General features: G+C 35.2%; 1 protein-coding gene, 1 long non-coding RNA gene and 1 other non-coding gene across 8 annotated transcripts in view; 2 read left to right on the top strand and 1 right to left on the bottom strand.

Annotated features, from left to right (window-relative positions):
* The window catches only part of LOC123386547, a 48,839-nt gene extending 29,122 nt beyond the window's left edge, over nt 1-19,717 (top strand). Inside the window, exon 5 of one of the 2 annotated variants that reach the window (XR_006600571.1) lies at nt 17,735-19,717. This is a non-coding gene — a long non-coding RNA (uncharacterized LOC123386547). Of the gene's footprint in view, nt 1-100; nt 2,030-17,734 lie in introns of those variants that run through there. The other variant, XR_006600570.1, reaches the window with a different exon arrangement.
* The window catches only part of PIK3C2G (phosphatidylinositol-4-phosphate 3-kinase catalytic subunit type 2 gamma), a 347,688-nt gene that overhangs the window by 106,335 nt on the left and 221,375 nt on the right, over nt 1-19,978 (bottom strand). For all 5 annotated transcript variants that reach the window (XM_006933551.4, XM_045061454.1, XM_019834592.3 and 2 more), the window contains 5 exons: nt 19,171-19,278; nt 13,346-13,438; nt 11,757-11,886; nt 6,702-6,838; nt 4,700-4,869 (listed from right to left, as the gene is read on the bottom strand). In XM_006933551.4, coding sequence (XP_006933613.3) covers nt 4,700-4,869; nt 6,702-6,838; nt 11,757-11,886; nt 13,346-13,438; nt 19,171-19,278 — 638 coding nt within the window. The remainder of the gene's footprint in view (nt 1-4,699; nt 4,870-6,701; nt 6,839-11,756; nt 11,887-13,345; nt 13,439-19,170; nt 19,279-19,978) is intronic.
* Nucleotides 9,219-9,325, top strand: LOC111561504. Its single transcript, XR_002744157.1, has one exon. It is a non-coding gene; the product is annotated as a U6 spliceosomal RNA (small nuclear RNA).

Raw genomic sequence — 19,978 nt, 5'->3', positions numbered from 1 at the left:
TTAAAACCAATAATTAAGGATTGTTTGTTTATACACAGGATGTGAAATCCTTCATATTTATAACTGAGATGTGCGTTCTTTTTTCTTTCTTCAAAATTAGAAAGTCTACAGGAGCCTCTAATTTGGTCAAAGCATGGGCTTTCCACATTTCTGGGAAACTGAATTCAGAGGAATGGTTTAGAGACATCTGGGCAAGGACTCCAAATGTGAGTGTTGCTGGGCTGACTCAATATAATCCAAGAATCAAGAGAGCCAATGTCTGTAGGCATTGTCTAAATGGGATTATATAGATGGTTAGTGGGAGATGTTTTGGAACGGTGATGTAAGCATGAATATAAAAGGGCAATGGCCCAGCAAGAAATCAGCTTCTTTTTCAAGATCCTGCTTGTAAAAAAAAACATTGCCTCATTGCTCTTCTTAAGGAAACTAAAGATCAAGGGAAAGATATACTACATCTGGTTCTGCTCTGTTGGCCTGCTAACTTCTATTATTAAATTCTGTATCCTTGGCTAAAGGGTATATCTACAACTTAGAGAGGGGGTTTTATGTGTGTATGTGATTTCTTTTGCCAACCTATAAACCACCCACAACTGGAAACTGTACTTCTTATGTGCAGTTGAGCAATGGTTTAGGCAAATGTATTATTAAGTGAAATTAGTCTCTATGTGTTAGTAATCTTTTGTAAACCTAGAAAGTTATACAAATATTTTCATCTTCCATAGTGTTAAGGAGTAGACAATAGTAAAAACACATGTATCTGAGATACGTGTACTTTCTAGTCCCAGTAGGTACAGCATTTTATGTTAAGGAGTATGATCCTGGGTTATTACTAGAGCATTATGGCCTTGCTAGACTGTGAGAGACTAGGATAGTCCTAGGGCATTATTTACATATGTGGCTTTGTACATTATGGGTGGGTTATTAATATGCCTAGTATGTGTTTAGAAGGAGCTAGGTGAAGCTAGTCTCTTTAAAGATCAGGTCTATAATGTAATAAATGTAGTATAAGTAAGAACATTCATGTGTCCTAGGAGAATACAGAGGTTCAATTTATAAGAAGTCTATTGTCAACCTAGCAACCAATAAGAACAGCCAATGGTCCCAAGTTAGAAGAAGTTGGCCATCTTATGAAACAACACTCAAATGAACTTCAGAAACAGCCAAAAGACACTGGGAAGGAAACTATTAGAATGTAATTCAAAAGATATAGTGAATAAAAATGAGTAGGAATAGTTCAGTTTACCTGTTAAACTCAGAGCAGAAGTATCAGTTTCAAGACAGAAATCCAAGGAGACATTGCTAATTAGCCTTACATAGCCACTGGTGGAGATAAAATCTTGCAAATAATAATCCAAATGGATCATAATGCTTCAGTTGGCCTCCTTAGCTGGTGAACAATAATCAGTCATCTCAAGGGAAGACACTGCCAGCTTCATTTCATTCATCCAATCAATGATTATTGAATGATTAAGGGCTTCCAGACGAATGGTTTATTAACTGATAAACAATATTGAGAACCTACTATGAGTGAGGTTATGTACTGTGCTGGACACATTTTCATGTACCTCAGATGTTACCTAAAAGAGTTAAGATTGCCAAAGAGAGGACCTGAATAGACATTTTTCCAAAGAAGATGTAAAGACAGCCAACAGATGAGATATATGTAAAGATGCTGAACATCATGAATCACCAGGGAAATTCAAATCAAAACCACGTGAGATACCACCTTACAGCTGTTAGAATGGCTAGTATCAAAAACACAAGAAATAACAAATGTTGGTAAGGATATGGAGAAAATGAAACTCTTGGGGACTGTTGGTCAGAATATAAATTGGTGCAGCCACTATGGAAAACAAAAAATTAAAAACAAAACACCATGCAATCTAGTAATTCCACAGCTGGGTACTTACATTAAGAAGATGAAAATATTAGTTTGAAAATATATATGTTTCTCTATGTTTATGTCCATTAATAGATGAATGGATAAAGATGTGGCATATACACACAATAGAATATTACTCAGCCATAAAAAAGAATGAAATCTTGTCATTCGTGACAACATGAATGGATCCAGAGGGTATTATGCTTAGTGAAATAAATCAGACAGAGAAAAACAAATACCATATGATTTCACTTATATGTGGAATCTGAAAAACAAACAAAACATAAATGAATAAAAAAATCCAGAAACACATTCATAAATACCCAGAACTGGTAGTTGCCAGAAGGGAGGAAAGTAGGGAATAGGAAAAAATAGATGAAAGGGATTAATAGGTACAAACTTCCAGTTATAAAATAAATAAGGCACAGGGATGAAATGTACAGCATAGGGAATATAGTTAATAATGTAATAACTGTGTGGTGACAGATGGTGACTACACTTGTGGTGAGCATTTTGTAATATATAGAATTGCTGAATCATATGTTGTACACCTGAAACTAATATAATATCATATGTCAAAAAATTGCCAAATCAGAAGCAGCAGTAAGTAGCTCTTGTAATATTAATAAACAAACAGAGCTCCACCTTTTTTATAGACCCTGGTACATATCTCCATTATAGGACTTACTGTATTGTTTAGTAACTTGTTCTTATTTTTTATGACTTATTCAATTTTTTCTGTGAAACAAATATTTTTATTCCTTTTTTAACCACCCACATGGTCAACACTATTGCTGGTTAAATAAATGAGTAAGCGTTAGCCCAAATATCCAGTGGACAATACAGCAAAATAAATAAATAAAGATGTCAGAATTGAAATCTAATCTTTAAATTTCTAGGAAAGAATGGATTGCAGGGAAAAAGTATTATATGGGTAAATTATGTTCATGCTTATGTACATTAATTAGCTTTTGTATTTCATAAACTAGGTATCTTGCTTCTATGCTGTTCTGATAGTCCGTACATCTCTCTATTTCTGCCCTTATCACATTTTATAATGATTATTTATGTTTTTGTCTTCTAGTATTCTAAGAAAGAGCAAACCCCATTGAGGTGGTAAATGTGTACTATCCACCTTTGTATCCTCAAGATTTATCACAGTGCTTGGCACACAGATTATCCTCAGTAGATTTTTAAGGAATGAATGCAGATGTGGTGAATTTTCTTGAGGTAGTCATAATAGAAGGCAATGCATTGAAAATAACAACATGTGAAATGATTCCATTTGTATGCTTCTACAAAATAGGAGATACCATATTATGTAGTTTATATTGGCATTTTAATACCAGATAACTGCCATCTAGTGAGAGTTCATCATGTTATATTATAGAAGACATTATTATTCCTTCGACTGAGTAGATACTTTTAGCTAAAAGTGAGTGATTACTCTTCAGAATGATTTGGTCCCATTTCTACTTTAAGGTATTGTATCTTTTTAAAGCAAGGGACTTTAGTTTTAATTTTGGGTTTCCTTGTCCCAGTTCAAATAAAATAAAACAAAAACTTATTCATCCACCAGTCTTTTTGGTTTCAGTAAATGATATAATTATTTGTTAAGATTAAAGATCCAGGCATTATCCAGGCAAAACAGAATGTTTTCTTTTCTATTTCTACTTGCTAAGCCCCTCCCCCAGCCATTAGTCACTGCCAGTGTCCAATCAATTAGCAGATCTTATGGCTCTGACCCCAAATTATATTCTGAATCTCAGTTTTTACCACTTCTTTTCCATTAAGGCCTTGCCCTAATCATTGTAGTAGACTCCTAACTGTTCTTACTACTTCACAGGAGAGAAGAACATGTTTTGAAATCCACTGAAATCCATCAATGGCTTGCCCCGAACCCAAAATAAAAACCAACCTTCATACCATGTCCTCAGTGCCCTACTTGGTTTGGCCTCCTCAAGCTCTTCACCTCTACATCTTACTGCCTGCCCCCTTCCGGGTCCCAGGCCTTCCAGGTCCCAGGCCTTCTTATCACTGGATCATACTAGGCTTATTTTCATGCTCATGACTGTTACTTCTGTTGTTCTCTTTTCTTAGAAATCTATTCTCATGGATTTCCACAAGGTAGATAATTAATTACACAGTGGTCTCTCATCTCTTTCTAGAGGCCTCTTTAAAATGGCATCCCTGCTCCAGTCACTGTCTATATAATTTCTTTGCTTCAGTTTCTTATTAAGAAATTAAATTCTTCATTTACTCATATTATTTCTTTACATGCTAACTTGTTTAATGCGTATCATTCCTCCTAGAAAGATTATCAGGTTTGTGTCTTCCTTGTTTGCTGTTACATCCTCAGAGCCTTGATCGGTTGTTGCTCACTGGGTATTTTTGAAATGACTTAAGATTATTTCAGTGTAGGAAATGTGCTAGTTTTGTGATATGTAGACCAGGGATGGTGATTGCTATGGGCAATATACTGGATGTATTGAGACCACAAATTCATGCCTCATTGTCCATTCAAGGTTTATAAGAAAACAAGAATATTATATTTCAGACAATTCAGACTGGAGCAGGATTAGTTTCTCATGGGAGAAGTCCACTAACAATTTGAGGAAACCTAATTTGTTCCATTAAAAATATATTGAAGAAAATATTTCCTTCAATCATATTAGATATATAAACATGTTTATGTTATCTGGGGAGATTTGAGAGCCGGGGGAGCAAGCCATCTGCCGGGTTTCTATGCCATTACATGTCCTATATCACTCCGGGACATTGCTTAATTACTGTAATAGACATTATTTGCACACTGACCTTTTTATCCCTCCAAATGTTTGTGCATGACCTAGGAATTTTCCAAAGTCAATATGAAACATGTGGCCTGACTTTGTCAGCATGATATTGTCGTTATGTCGGTCACAGACTCCCAGGATGAACGTTACCACACACCAGCCGGCACAGGAATAGAAAAAGTTCCTCAAGGCCTAATTGGTTGAAAAGAAATAACACAAAGATAACACACAGATAAAATAAGCAAATGCATTAGCGTCAGAGATAATGGTAAAAAGTAGTATAAAAAGCAAAATTACATAATCGAGACCCACTTCTATGTCTCAGTTGAGAGAAGATTATGATTAAATGACTGGTTCTTGATATGCTATAGAAGAACATGAAGCAATTTCTTCTGTGGCTAATAAATGTTTTCATTTAAATTGGGCAAAATATCTCTTTCATTCAGTTGGATCTAATTTTCATAGCTTATTGAAGAGGATTCCTGGTGTATTTTTTTGATGTCCCAAATATACAATATTGAATGATTTTTTTTCAAGGTAAAAGAAGAAGAAAAAATATGGCTCAATATTTACTATCCCCAGAGAAACTTAAAATGTCAATTTTGAATATTTGAATTTGTAACACAGAAAAAACTGTATTGAGATATAGGTAATATCTTATGTTTATCCTTACAAATATGTCATCCAGCTAAGGTCCAAAAGTGTCTTGGTACAGTATACATCAGTGAATGTCTGTGTGGGTGGAAGCAGGTTATCACTAAGTCAATTGTGGCTTCTGTTTCTTTAATAAACAGAGGTTTCTTGCCAAAATTACTCTTTGTTTTCAAATGGTCTCCTGAGTACACATTATTTTCATCAGTGATGCAACCATGATTGTAACCATGGTGGAGCTGTGAATGATTGGTTGGGCCATGGTAATGGGTCTCCTGGAACGGGGTGGCTGACATGCTGGAGTGGAAATCTATGTCACTGGATTATCTGTCTTAGTTCCAGATATCCCAAGTGCCTGAACAAGTCACTTAATTTGTCTCATTATATATGTTTCACTTACAAAGTGAAGATAATAAAAGATGCCCTTATGTGTAGCTGTGAAGAGCAAATATATGCGTAAACACCTCAAACGATATAACCCCAGGGATTTGTGCAAAACTCAAGTTCTAATTTTGTGAATGATTACAAAATAGATTTCAAGGTAATGCTATCTCATCTTTGTTATTTGACCTCCAAAACCCCATATTTTGCTCCACTTCAATCTCATAGAAATCTGAAATCGATGAACTCTTGGGTCTCTCTATCATGGCCTGTGTTAACTAGGGTGACCAATCATTCCCGTTTGTTCAGGACTGAGGAGTTGCCTAGAATGAAGAAATTTCAGTGCTCAGGACAGTTTTGAGAAAACTCAGTGCTAGCCCTTATTGTATCTTTGTGTGAACTAGCATAAAGATGTTCCTCCCTCCAGGTAGACCCAGCTGGACCAGTTCATGCTTTGGCAAGTGGAATAAAGCCTGGATTTAAGCAGCTCCTTCCTTAGCTGGGAGCCCTGGTAGATGGCAGAACCTGCACAACTATACACCACAGGCCAGATGCCAGTGTGAAGGGAAGTGGGAAAAAATGTTTTCAGTCAAATATAACAGTACATTTTGTAAAGTTCTGAGATATTTATGCATTTTACAAGCATTGGAAGAATAAGGCATGAAAAAGTAGGCAGAAGAAATGCATTGCAAAGGAAGGAGAGGGATTTATAGAAACTGGAGATTGCATACAGATAGGCAGAGATAACTTGAAAGAAGTAGTTTCAAGGAGCAACATCTCAAGAGAGATGGCTGTAAGAAACAAAACCAAATACAGAAATTTTATCTAGTTAATATACCATTTAAACTGGATCATTATTACTAAGCTGACGACTGAATGGATTAGAACTCAAGGTGTCCTTAATTTACTTTTTCATGAAACACAATAGTTAATGATCCAGAGCATATTCTTCTTTAAGTACATTATTTAAAATTAGCTACAGCAGGACAAACCTTTTCATAATCTGCCTTTAAATGGTTGTGCTGACTGAACCATTTTTTGATTGTGTTTTCTTTCAATGGTCCTATCAGTCCAGAATGGCGATGGATCTTTGCTAGGGTGATGGCATCGGGCACCATCTGCACCAATCCTGGTTGATAAAAAAGAGATGATATAAATAATTTCTTCTTCACAAGATGAGGAGTACTTAGGAAACACATCTTGACCTATGTGGCAACAATCCTTCTCAGCACTACTTCAGTTATCCTTTTCTTTGTAAACCTTCTTTTCTGAAGAAGACTTATCTGGATAAAGAAGACTTCCTTCTAATTTTTCTGAAGTCCTAGGGAGCACTTATTGTGTTTGGAACTATCAGAAGAAGCTTCACTATTTTTTTCTTGAACTACAGTAGACAGCCAATCTAGACGGTCTCACAGAACTCTCAGTCAATAAGGTAGTCGGTTAATTACTGTATGACTTGTGCATTCATTTACAGTTGAAGAGAGGACATTCAAACTTGTATAACAAGCATATTTATGATAGAAGAGAACCAAATACAATATCCATAACAAATATTTCAAATATATTATAAAAATCAAGGTTCAGGTTAATGAAAGCTTCATAGTTAAATGTCCCATTTCTAGGAGTGAACAGAATAATTGCAGGAAACATGTGGAGAGCCATCTGCTCCTTTCTTCTCAGCCAACATTCAAGACAAACTATGCTAATAATTTTTTAAAGGGGAGCATATATTGATTGAACTTCATTAGGACCTTTGCCCTACTGGCCATGTATCCATTAAGCCTTTTTTCATTGTGTTCCTAAGGTTATTAAAATGTAAATATTTTCAAATCTTCTGATTTTTATTCTGTACAGAATAGCAATTTAGACCCAGTATTTAATAAAACTGTCCAGACTAATGTCCACAAAACAACCTGTAATATACTGTTCTGTAAATAAAATCACTGAAAGAAATTAAAGTCTAGTATTTTTGATTTCCACAATCTTGAAAATTGCAAGAGTTTGAAAACTCAAATGTCCAAAGAGACCAAGGACACAAATGAAGCTATTTGAAAAGAGAGATGTTTGAATTTATGAAACTATTTCATAACCTATCTTCAAACACTCAGATTAAACAATTAATCAAATCACAGTGTTGGTAAATGAAACACTTCTCTGTGCTGGAGTTGGCCAGCAGTAGCTGGTTGCAGCCTTAATCTCTCTTAATATTTAATAGTCCAGTTGTGACTCTTAGACATCTACATTGCTGGATCAGAAAGAAACTTAAACATGGGGAGTGGGAATGGAATATTGAATGCTGCAGAAATAACCTATAAAGCATATCTGAAGGACGGAAGGAAGGAAGGAAGGAAGGAAGGAAGGAAGGAAGGAAGGAAGGAAGGAAGGAAGGAAGGGGAGAAAGAGAGATAGGGAGAGAAAGGAAAGAATGGAGGGAGGAAAGGAGGGGGGAAGGAGGGAGGAAGGAAGGACATAACTGAATACTCTAGAAGTAAATCTTGGGCTTATCCTTAATATCATAGTACTTCTCCTTTCTCCCCAATAGTATTTGGATCTCATGCAGGTTTTCTCATGTGTATTAAGTGAGATAGAAAATGTAAGGCTTTACATTTTGTATTAATGTAATCATTTTAGAAAGAGGTGATTCCTCTTTCTAATACTGAACATTTCCTTCCTCAAATTTCCAGTTCCTCCACTTAATACACCTAAAGGGAAATCACCTTCTATCTGGTTCCTTAGTGCTTCATTGCCTCACATTTGACCATGTCCAAAATAAAGACTTAGATTATTACACCATTTAGATACTGTGCTGTAGCAATGTCAGTTACTTTCCAGACCACATTTGTCTTTAGGGAACTAATCTTTGCTAAATCCCAAGCCATTTATCATAAGACTTACATTGCTGACTACCCTGAAACCTTGCACCTAATTTTTAACAATCATGGTGGCCAAATTTTGTCTATTAATTAAAACCATAAATTACATTTTATACATTTTAAGATAGTATGTATCATACACCTTTTAAATACTATCAAATCTGTGCACATTGAGTAATATGTATAGTTCTATTCTTACAGTCCTTGAATGCAGAGATTCTCCAATTTTAGTGTGTGTGTGTGTATATATATATAATAACTTGGGGGTCTTGTTAAAAGGTAGGCTCTAATTCTTTAGGGTAGGAGTGAGGTCTGAGATTCTGCATTTCTGACAAGTTCCCAGGTGATGCTAATGCTGCTGATTCCCCGGGTCACATTTTAAATAGTAAGTTTCTTGGGGACAGAACTTTTCAAGATGGTGTCATATAAGGCAGTGGCTCTCAAACTGGGGTGCATAAGAAATAATAGAGCAGCTTTTTACAGTCACAAAGACTTGAGAACTCCCTCCTCTCTTCAATGCCTACGTAGAGAATGTGATTTAGTACCTGGTTGGGTCTAGTTATCTCTACTCCTCCATTTCCCCTAAGTAACTTTTACGCCCATCAAATTTGGAGAGCCAACAATAAAATAAATGCTGTGCTCCCTTCAGCAGCACATGTAGTAAAATTGGAACAATACAGAGAAGATCAGCACGGCCCCTGCACAAGGATGACACGCAAATTCATGAAGCTTCCATATTTTTCTGCCATTTGCACCAACGTGGATGGAACTAGAGGGTATTATGCTGCGAAATAAGTCAGTCAGAGAAAGACAGACACCATATGTGTTCATTCATATGTGGATCTTGAGAAACTTAACAGAAGACCATGGGGGAAGGGAAGGGGGAAAAAAGTTACAAACAGAGAGGCAGGGAGGCAAACCATAAGAGACTCTTAAAAACTGAGAATAAACTGAGGGTTGATGGGGGGGAGGGGTGGGAGGGAGGGGAAAGTGGGTGATGGGCATTGAGGAGGGCACTTGTTGGGATGAGCACTGGGTGTTGTATGGAAGCCAGTTTGACAATATATTTTTTAAAAAGATAAATAACTAAATAAAATAAATCCTAAAGAATTATTTGTCTTGATAGGCTCTCTTAAATCTCCTGGACATCATGTACAAAATAGTCATGTGAATTATAATCAACAATCATGTTGATAAAGTCATGCAAACTTCTGGCCTGGAATATACTCTCCTTAAGGGCAGCAACTCTGTTTAGCTCATTTTAGTATACTTTACCTTACTCTGTGATATTTTTTTCAAAATAATAGATATTCAATAAGCCTTGGAAGCATAATAAAAATGGAACCTGAGCTCCTAAAAATGACATTTGCCTTAAAGATCTCTATTTTTCTTGAAGAAGTATTATGCTAGTATAACGCCCTCTCAAATCTTACAACTATAGAAGATTGTTGATAGGTAGGAGAGAATAATAGCTTGTTTGTTTTACAACATCTGCAACTGTGGACAAGTCTACATTCATATTTATTGAGCCATTTTATTAACTTTAAAAGATTTAGCCTCTGTTATATTCTATAGTTATAAACAAAAAAATGAGTAGATGGAATTGAAGAATTCCACAGAGGGGGCATCTGGGTGGCTCAGTCAGTTAAGTGCCCAACTCTTGGTTTCAGCCCAGGTCATGATCTCACAGTTAGATCTCACAGTTTGAGTCTCAGTGTCAGGCTTCCTGCTGACTGCAGAGCCTGCTTGAGATTCTCTCTCCCTCCCTCTCTCTCTGCCCCTCCCTTGCTTGCACATGTGCGTGCTCTCTCTCTCTAAATAAATAAACTTAAAAAATCTTAAAAAAAAAAAAAAGAATTCCACTGAAGTCAGTGATGTATTCAATTTCTGAAGAAAAGATGATCCTTATGACATCAAAAAGTTCAGCTTGGTTCATCTAGCTTTATTCTTACTCTTTCAATACATTAGAATTTGAAAAAGTTCAGTTACCCATGTAAAAAAAGGGAGAGTAAAACTCAAGGAATAACAATCTCAGAGCAGCGATGCTAAAGACTCTTAGGAAATAGAGCTTTAGAAAGGGTAAAGGGGTAGACACTTGTCCTGAAAGCAAAAGCCCTATTATCAGAATCAAAATAATTGGGTAGTGTAACTTGTAACAGAGTTATCCTGAAGGATCAGGTTGCAAGTTAAACTAAAGTGGAGGTGCTTCCGTACTTAGTTTCTAAAGTCTCAAGTCATGGTTGTCTGGGGTACTGAGCCTAGTGGTGGAACCTCAGGAACTGGGGGGATCAGACAGTGATAGTTTTCTGTTAGGTTTAAATTGTAGCTCTTTCTTAATAAAACAAAACAAAACAATACAAAAACCCACAACAGACCAAAAGAAACAAACTACATGGTTCTAGGTTCTGTCTCTGGTTCTATGATTTTTTTTAATCCCTTTGTTTATGTAAATGTATCTGCTATAATTTCTACCAATTAATTTAATGAAATTCTAAGTGGTGATGACCACATTTTAAAAAGATTATAAGGTATCTTAGGAATTATTTCTTCAATTTAGCACTATTGTAATTAAGTACAACTTTTACCTGTGATGTTTTGCTAATAATTTGGGTGGACCATTGACATTATTTTCATTGAAAATGTGTATAAATGTAATTATATTTCTATATTTTATATTACATTTCTATAATAATATATTGGAATGTTCAAAGTTTGCATATTTGGTCATCTTTGACTATTGATATTATGATTTACTCAAACATCTTTTAGAAATTAAATGCAGATTTATAAGGTATTTAGAATATTCAGAACTCCTTTAAGCATTTGCGACTTTGTGAATTTTGTGTTAATAGGCAGCAATTGAATTTTTTTGAACAAGTAGGTTTTTCTATTATTATCTTTAAGAGGAAAAAAACACACAAAAGATACAGGAAAAGATACCACAGTTAACATCTGGAATGTGAAAATCTTAATTACTATCATCAAAGACATTACATTCCATGTAAACTATTTTGAAAATAATTCTTTTTAAGAAAGAAGAATGACTTTGTATATAGTTCTTTTGATTTTAAAATTTATAGTGTAAAATGAAGGCTGTGAAAGTTTGGTGTCATGCTACCAGTGAATGTTTAAGATAAATAATGTAAGTCAAATCACTTTCTAATCTATACTGACCTTGACCTTTTCCTGTGGATAGACATCTATAAATGATCATTTGCATATCCAAGCCCTCCTGCAGCCAAATATTGTCCATCACTTGAATAATCTGCAGAACAAGCATATCCTGACGGAGATCATCGCCAGCCTGTTAAAAACAAAATTATAGACTGGATTTCTCCTTGAATTCCATTAAAGGCCTTCAAATATGGTATATGTCATTTCTTTCCTCAAATAAATTTCTAGCCAGACTTAGGATGGTTTCAATTGTTTTATTAGTACTAAGAACATCTTGTGTTTTTGAGAGAAGATCAAAGAAAATAAGAACTTTCCTTTAAATGATTACAGAAGCTTCAGCCATCAAGTTAGAAGTTGCTTGGAATGCTGATAATAATCTTTCAATTTATCATCCACGTGCAATGTCTTAGACTTAAAGTCTAGAGAAGAGAGACTCAATGAATGTTTATTGAAATTTCAAACCAAATTTCAAACTCAACCAAGAGAGATTTCTTTTGAACTGAAACGCTATTTCGTATGCCATAAATGTATATACTGATATACAGTTAGAATACCAAGAGCTTCTTGACTAGGAGTATAAATAGCACACACAGGATTCATTAGACTTTAAACCATTGACTTCTCATATTATGAAGGTGGTTAAAAAGTTTGCAGAGTAAACAGCCTTTGATAATAAGAAGAAATGATTAAGAGATGATTTTCTAGCATAAGTGAAGGAAATGGAATATGTCCAAAGGGGAAGGAGGATAGTTTTATGCTTTTAAACTAACAGGTTTGGTTTTGAAAATGCTTTCTAAATAATATGCAGAAAAATATTCCAAGATGAAATTTTGTTATTTTTTTTCTTCACCAAAAATGCAGTGTCATGTGACCATTAATGCTTGAGGTGACACAGGTCAAAGCCAAAGTAGGGTGTGCTAAAAATTACCCTCAAAAATAGTCAAAATACACCAAATAATTCACTTGGAGAGCTGGTTGTCTGGTTTGGCTGAATAATTGATTAAATTAAGTGAATGAATGTAAATTCTTACTGTTCCACTACAGTTTCTTCTTCAGTCCCTCTTTCCTACCTGTCTTTAACTCTGTTACTACCTTTTACTCTTTTCTCATGGGATTCATGATAAGACTGATTGGGCCCATATTTATTTAAAAAGAAGAAAATAACTCAAATTATTAAAATAAGCAAGTTCTTGCAGATAAGAATTTTATGTTAAATTAACATATCATTTGAGTTTCAGCTAATATTGATTCTAATTTAGTATATAAAACAAAAGAAAACTCTTCCACTAAGGGCTAACCAAACATTCCACATTCTGTGCTACTCAAAAGTGATTGTATAATTTTATTCATTGAAACATCTCCTCTTAAGTTTTGCACTGAAGGTTCACTAGCTTGAGCCAATAACGATTTATTTATTATCAATCATAGTTTGACACGTACTATAATTCTGTAAAAATGCAGAATAAAAATAACTGGAATCCTCTGTGTTGTTGCCAGTGGAAAATAGCTATAATCATTTCTTTTTGTGAGAAATAAATCAATAATTCTACCTGTGAAATCAATTTGATGTTTCAGGAGGGCTACTGTACCTTAAAAATGACGCTGATGTTTTTGCCCATTGGGTTAGCATTGATGAAAGTAATCTTCAGTGGCAAAGCATTAGATGTGAAATATGAACATGCCTATGGAAAGAGAAGGAAAAAAAATGCTTAGAAAAATAAAGGAACAAGAACACTTTCCATGAAATCACAGGCCTCTTGGATAATTTGTTATAGAAGCAAATATAACACATATGAATAATTTTTACACTTTGGAACAAAGAAACATATTTATTAACAATAACAACAAAACAACTTTAGTCTACTAACCAAAGCCTTTACTTAGAAATTGAAAATTCAGCTTCTTGGCAGGCTGTAAGTCTTCAACTACATTTTTTTCTCACTGAACAGTGGTGATATGTTGGGAGGTTAAATAAACTAAGTAGTATGTAGATATTGTGTTTATGCTAGTTGGTTAATATCTAAAAGATAAAATTGTTATTAAAAAATCTATTTCCATTTAATTATTTCTTCCCTGCAGCATACTTTAAGGAAATATGGATATAGAGTTAAGAAAATCCTGGTGCAGTAACTCTGGAAAACAGTATGGAGGTTCCTCAAAAAATTAAAAATCAAATTACCCTATGACCCTAGCACTACTAGGAATTTATCCAAAGGATACAGGAGTGCTGATTCATAGAGGCACATGTACCCCAATGTTTATAGCAGTGCTATCTACAATAGCCAAATTATGAAAAGAGCTCCAATGTCCATCAACTGATGGATAAAGAAGATGTGGTATATATTATATATTTATATTTATATACACAATGGAATACTACTTGGCAATGAAAAAGAATGAAATTTTGCCATTTGCAACAACATGGATGGAACTGGAGTGTATTGTGCTAAGTGAAATAAGTCAGTCAGAGAATGATATCATATGATTTCGCTCATATGTGGAATTTGTGAAACTTAACAGAAGACCGTAGGAGAATGGAAGGAAAAATAAGATACAAACAGAGAGGGAGGTAAACCATAAGAGACTCTTAAATACAGAGAACAAACTAAGGGTTGATGGGGTTAGGGGACTGGGGGTGGGGAAAATGGGTGATGGGCATTGAGGAGGGCACTTATTGGGAGAACTGGAAGTTGTATGTAAGTGATGAATCACGGGAATCTACTTCTGAAATCAAGACTACACTGTACATTAGCTAACTTAACAATAAATAAATAAAATTAAAAGAAAAAAAGAAAGAAAGACTTGGGGCACCTGGGTGGCTCAGTTGGTTAAGTGTCTGACTTTGGCTCAGGTCATGATCTCGCGGTTAGTGAGTATGAGCCCTGCATTGGGCTCTGTGCTGACAGCTCAGAGTCTGAAGCCTGCTTCAGATTCTGTCTGTCTGTCTGTCTGTCTCTCTCTCTCTTTGTCCCTCCCCACTCATGCTCTGCCTCTCTCTCTCTCTCTCAAAAAAAATAAACATTAAAAAATGTTAAAAAAAAAAAAAGATCTGAATTCAAATTTGAACTCTGTAACTAATTACCTGCAAGATCTTGGGTAAGTTACTGAAATGTTTGTATCCCACTGAAAAATGGGGATAATAACCCCTATCTCAAACATATTTGTAATAGATATATGGACTAATGGATGTAAAAGAGCTTCTACAGTGCCTGACACTGAGTACTTAAAAAAAAATAATGCATTCCCTTTCTATTTTTTGTTAATGAACATTTTCTTACCTTCACAAATAACAGTACAACATATTTCATTTCAATTTCATTTCATCTTTTCATTTCTTTCAATTACACTTTGCATTTCCACTTTCAGCTTATGATATTGACTACTTTCCATTATACTTTCCTTGTTGCTTATTTTCCTTTATGTTCTTACAATTGTTTGAGTGTCAAAGGCTATATGTCTTTAGGCTATTAGAGACTTCATGTTGACAGTGAAGAGTTAAATCAATACTAAATAAAGGAAAAGAATGTGATGGTTTCAATTTATCAACTTAGTCAAATACGACATCAATACATGTTGAAAGATCAGCTTGAATATCATTATTTTTGAGAAGTCTGAAATCGGTAGAGGTAGAGAGGAAAGGATATATTTTTTTAACTTAACCTATCAATAGAAATCTAACCTAATCACTAAGCAAACAGAAACTCTTGCTTACTGAATCAATTTGAGGTTTATAGTAAATAGGTGAGGCGGCTTATTAAGTAATGAATTCTTGCTTCAAGAATCAGTCAATCAAGGAACATATGACCTTCTGTCATGGTATTGAATTAGGAAATCCTGTATTAGACCAGAAATGAGTCTAGATTAGTGGTTTTCAAACTGTGCTCATCCAACTCTTGAGGGTCTTTTTGAGACATCCAAGTCCAGGGAAGAGAAAAAGGGCAAAGGGAGGCTGAAGGCAAGGCTTAATTACATCACTCAAAGCTATTTTGCTTTAATTACTTTATAGTTTGGTTTTCACATGCAGAGTATTTTTTGAGAGTCATGAGAAAAATATTTTATATTTGACAAATAGTATGCACAAACTGTTACCTATATGGTAACAGAAAGAGACACCGTATCTTCTCTCCAAGAGCCTACAGAAAGTTGGTATGAACATATATACATATGCATTAAGTTGAAAATAATTTACAAGACCATTTATCATAGTTGAATGGAGAATCACTTAAAAAAGACAAGTCTTTCAGAGATGAGCTGAATTTGAAGATTGTGAAAGACAGAGATTAGCAAGCAGTTTTTTTTTAAAGGCTTTCTGTGAAGGGAAAGGCAAAAATGAGAATTTAGACTAGATGTTAAAAGTGGATTATGAAGGCCACAACCAAGAAACAGGAAAGAATGAATTAAATTCTTGGAAGATAATTTTATTCAAATGGTGAGATAAAAGAGCTGGAATAGAGAAAAGAAAATAAGGAAAGCTAGAATAGATAACGCAAGATATGACTTCTGTTCTTGAGAAGCACACACTAATGACATAGATTTAAAATAGTTTTTAAAAAAGGAAAGAAACCTATTAGTAAATGACGTGTGTGGTCCTCACTTTCCCAGGAGCAGAGAAGAGATTGCATTAAGTTATAACCACTCTCCCAAATGGTCCATTCCCTAGTGACCCAAAGGAAATGGTCCATTGTGATTAGTGCTTCCAAGGAGAGACAAGGGTAAAAGTTCTTTGAAAGAAGGTTTAATCCAAAGCTGAGACCTTTGCCCTCCATCTTGGAGAACCATACTTTAAAAAATGGACTGAGCTAGGCCCGAGTGCTTCTCCCCCGTGTAATTCACTGATGGTGATTAAAATAGAATGTTGACTGTAGTCTTTCCCATAGTCACTACATTCATAGAGCTTCTCTCCAGTGTGAACTCTCTGATGCATGATAAGCTGTGAACTATCCCAAATGGCTTTCCCATAGTCATTGTATTTATAGAGTTTCTCCCCAGATGGGTTCTCTGACATCATAAAATTGGTGCTATAACCAAAGATTTTTCCATACTTATTACATTCATAGGATTTTTCACCAATGTGAATTCTCTGTTACACAACAAGATGTGAGTCTTGATTGCATATTTTCCATATTTACAGGGTTTTTTGCTTGTGTGAAGTCGAGTGACATAAAATAAGACATTTACTCTGACTGAATGTCTTATCATGCTGTATTCCAAATGTTTTTCTCTGGTACGAATTTGCTCATAGCCAAGACGTTGAGAGTTCTGACTGAAGCCTTTTCCATACTGCCTATATTTATGTGCTTGTTCCCAAGTGCAGAGGCTCTGATGTCAAATAAGACATTTGCTCTGATTGAAAGCCTTACTATGTTCATTATACTCACAGAGATTCTTCCCATTATGGATTCTCTGGTGGTCAAGATGGTTTCTTGAGTGAGCTTTTCCACACTAATTTCAACTGTAATGCTTCTCACTTGTATGAAGTACTTGATGTTGGAAAAGGCTTTTACTCTGAACGAAGGCCTCCTACACTCATAAAATTTATAAGTCTTCTCCAGAGGATATTATCTGAGGGTCAATGCGTAGGGAACTCTGAGTGAAGGTTTTTATATATTAAGCATATTTATAAGATTTTCCTAATTATGGAATCTCTGATCTTGAATGAGATGGGAGCAATGACGACAGGTCTTTTTCTATGCTTGTTACATTCATAGGGGTTCCCTCCTTTGTAGATTTTCAAATGAACCATTGTCTGAGAGGTCTCTCTAAATGTCTTATCATATTCATTACATTCTTAGAAGCTGTTGCCATATGGATCTTCTGATACAGGTTCTAATTGAAACCTTGCCCCATTCACCACACCTTGAGATGCTATGTATGTTCCTTCAGACCTCCTTACTTGGCAGGACTATAGAATAGACTAAAATGTTTCCCAGGAGAGAGTGTCACCTGGTCACATCTGCTGTTTATTGCTCTATACACAGGTGCCCAGCCTTGTGTGAGGCACAGCTGACCAGAACAAATGGAGCAAAGAGGTAGCTGCTTGGTGCACTTCCCAGACTCAGGAAAAGTGTCTGCAGGTAAGTAAAGGAAAGGAGTGTGGTCCCAATTACAGTGCTAGGTGTGGTGCTAGGTGCAGTGCTAGGTCACCTGGGCTGGTGACCCTCAGCCTGATCATCTCACATGGGCATCCTCAGTAGCCACCCATTAGAGCCAACGTCCCACATCTTCAAGGTATACAAAAAAACAAGACTTAATATGGTATTGTAACTGAAAAATATGTTTTCCTCCTTAAACAACAAATCAAGAAAGCAGCAACAACAACAACAAAAATAATATCTGGACTCAATGATCCATACTGTTCTTTCTCCTTTAAGATATCATGTCTTTGAAATGCCACATTTCCCTATATTATCAGCATTAATCAGTGGATATTGCTAATGACTAAAATGTTACACAATTTTTGAAAATTAGCAATGATTTGGAATTTAGCCCAGATAGACCTATGTCAACTTATAAAATTTGATGCCTTATTGTGTTATTTTTCAAAATATACTTGTGCAGCATATTAGGAAAGTTTCTAAGGTGTCTGTGAAGCAGCAAAGTCGTAAAGGCAATAGTACCAACTTCTTGGCAAAACTTTTTATATTCATGCTAATAATGGCCTAATTTTTCTCCTAAGTATTGCATTTGTTTCCTTGATTGTCATATGACTTTAGTCAAGTGACATTTATTGTGCATGTGTGATAGTTTAATCTCTTTTCTTCTAAGTCTTGCTTATCAGTCCTTTCTCTATTTGCGTTTCCTAGTCTTGGACTTTTGAGGAGGAGGCTAATAAAGTTCATGCAAAAAAGGAGAAAGAATGATTCTAAGTTAAAGTGTGACTGGCAGAGGCTTAAGAAGAAAACGAATTTGTGTCTGATGCAAGGAAGGTCACTCCAGGCATAAGTAAAATAACAAAATATATTATATGGCACACTGACCCATGAGTTTCAGTAAATTTTAAATTAAATAAAAACTGAGATGTTGTAGCTAATAATATCCTTAGCATACTAGGCATGGGTATGCACATAATCTAAATAAGCATGAAATTAAACCCAGCCTGCATAAGGTCACCAAATCAACCATTTTGAATAAATTAAGAAATCAATTTAGGGAGAAGTATCATTATTTATTTATTTATTTACTGAACTGATAGTTTATTCCTAAACCTACAAATCTTATGATGAGGTCAATGCAATCTCAACCTTACACAGTGTATCAAATGCAGCACATAGTATGGATGGGATTCGATTGCTTTTTTCTTAAGGTACTTGCAATGACAATTTACAAATTGTTTTTGCCATTTCAAAAAACATACAGTGAACTAAATAATGCAAAGCAAAAACACTCAGTTTATCTACCAAATAAACTGACTTACATCATGATCAATACCCCTTATACACAGGGCAGGGTTCAGAGGAAGGTGACAGGTATTTATACACTGAAAGAATTCTTCTAGTCTTCCAATCTCTTTCTTCAGTACCTCCTGTGAAAAATCATTAGAAAAAACATTTCAGAAACTTAAAGAACTTGAATTTTCTTTCAAGTTATAATTTTCTTCTATTGATTAAATAAACTCTAATTCTGGGGCTGCATACTTGGATGCTTTGGGGTCAAACTGGTTATATAGCCATATACAAGGAGGCAGTGGGCTAAAGACAATAGGGAGTGTTGGAGAAAATGGGGAACTAGAGCTCATGCTCTTTCTACAGGATTTTAAATTCAATTACAAACAAAACCAAAACAAAGAACTATCGTGTTCAAACAAAACACAGGATGGGATGGATTTGACTTGTGGCCCACCAACTTGCAATACCTGCTTCAAGTAATGATTAACATGATCGACTTCTGATAATTTCTTTGAATCTTAGTTTGTAACTCTCAAGATTTATACTTAATAGTAACAGTAAATTTTATTTATTTAGTTTTAGTTTCAGTTTTTTTTAGTTTTTAGAGAGAGTGAGGGGGGGCAGAGGAAGAGAGAGAGAGAGAGAGAGAGAGAGAGAGAGAGAGAGAGAGAATGTCAAGCAGACTCCATGCATAGCATGGAACCTGACAAAACATGGGGCTCGATCCCATGATCCAGGGATCATGACCAGAGCTGAAATCAAGAGTCAGACACTCAACTGACTGACCCTCCCAGGTGTCCCAGTCATAGTACATTTTAGAAAACAAATTCACATATA

Source organism: Felis catus, chromosome B4, assembly GCF_018350175.1.
Source record: "Felis catus isolate Fca126 chromosome B4, F.catus_Fca126_mat1.0, whole genome shotgun sequence".
NCBI classification, from domain to species: Eukaryota; Metazoa; Chordata; class Mammalia; order Carnivora; family Felidae; genus Felis; species Felis catus.
The sequence above is the reverse complement of the archived record's forward strand: the minus strand, read 5'-3'. Positions and strand labels throughout refer to the sequence as shown.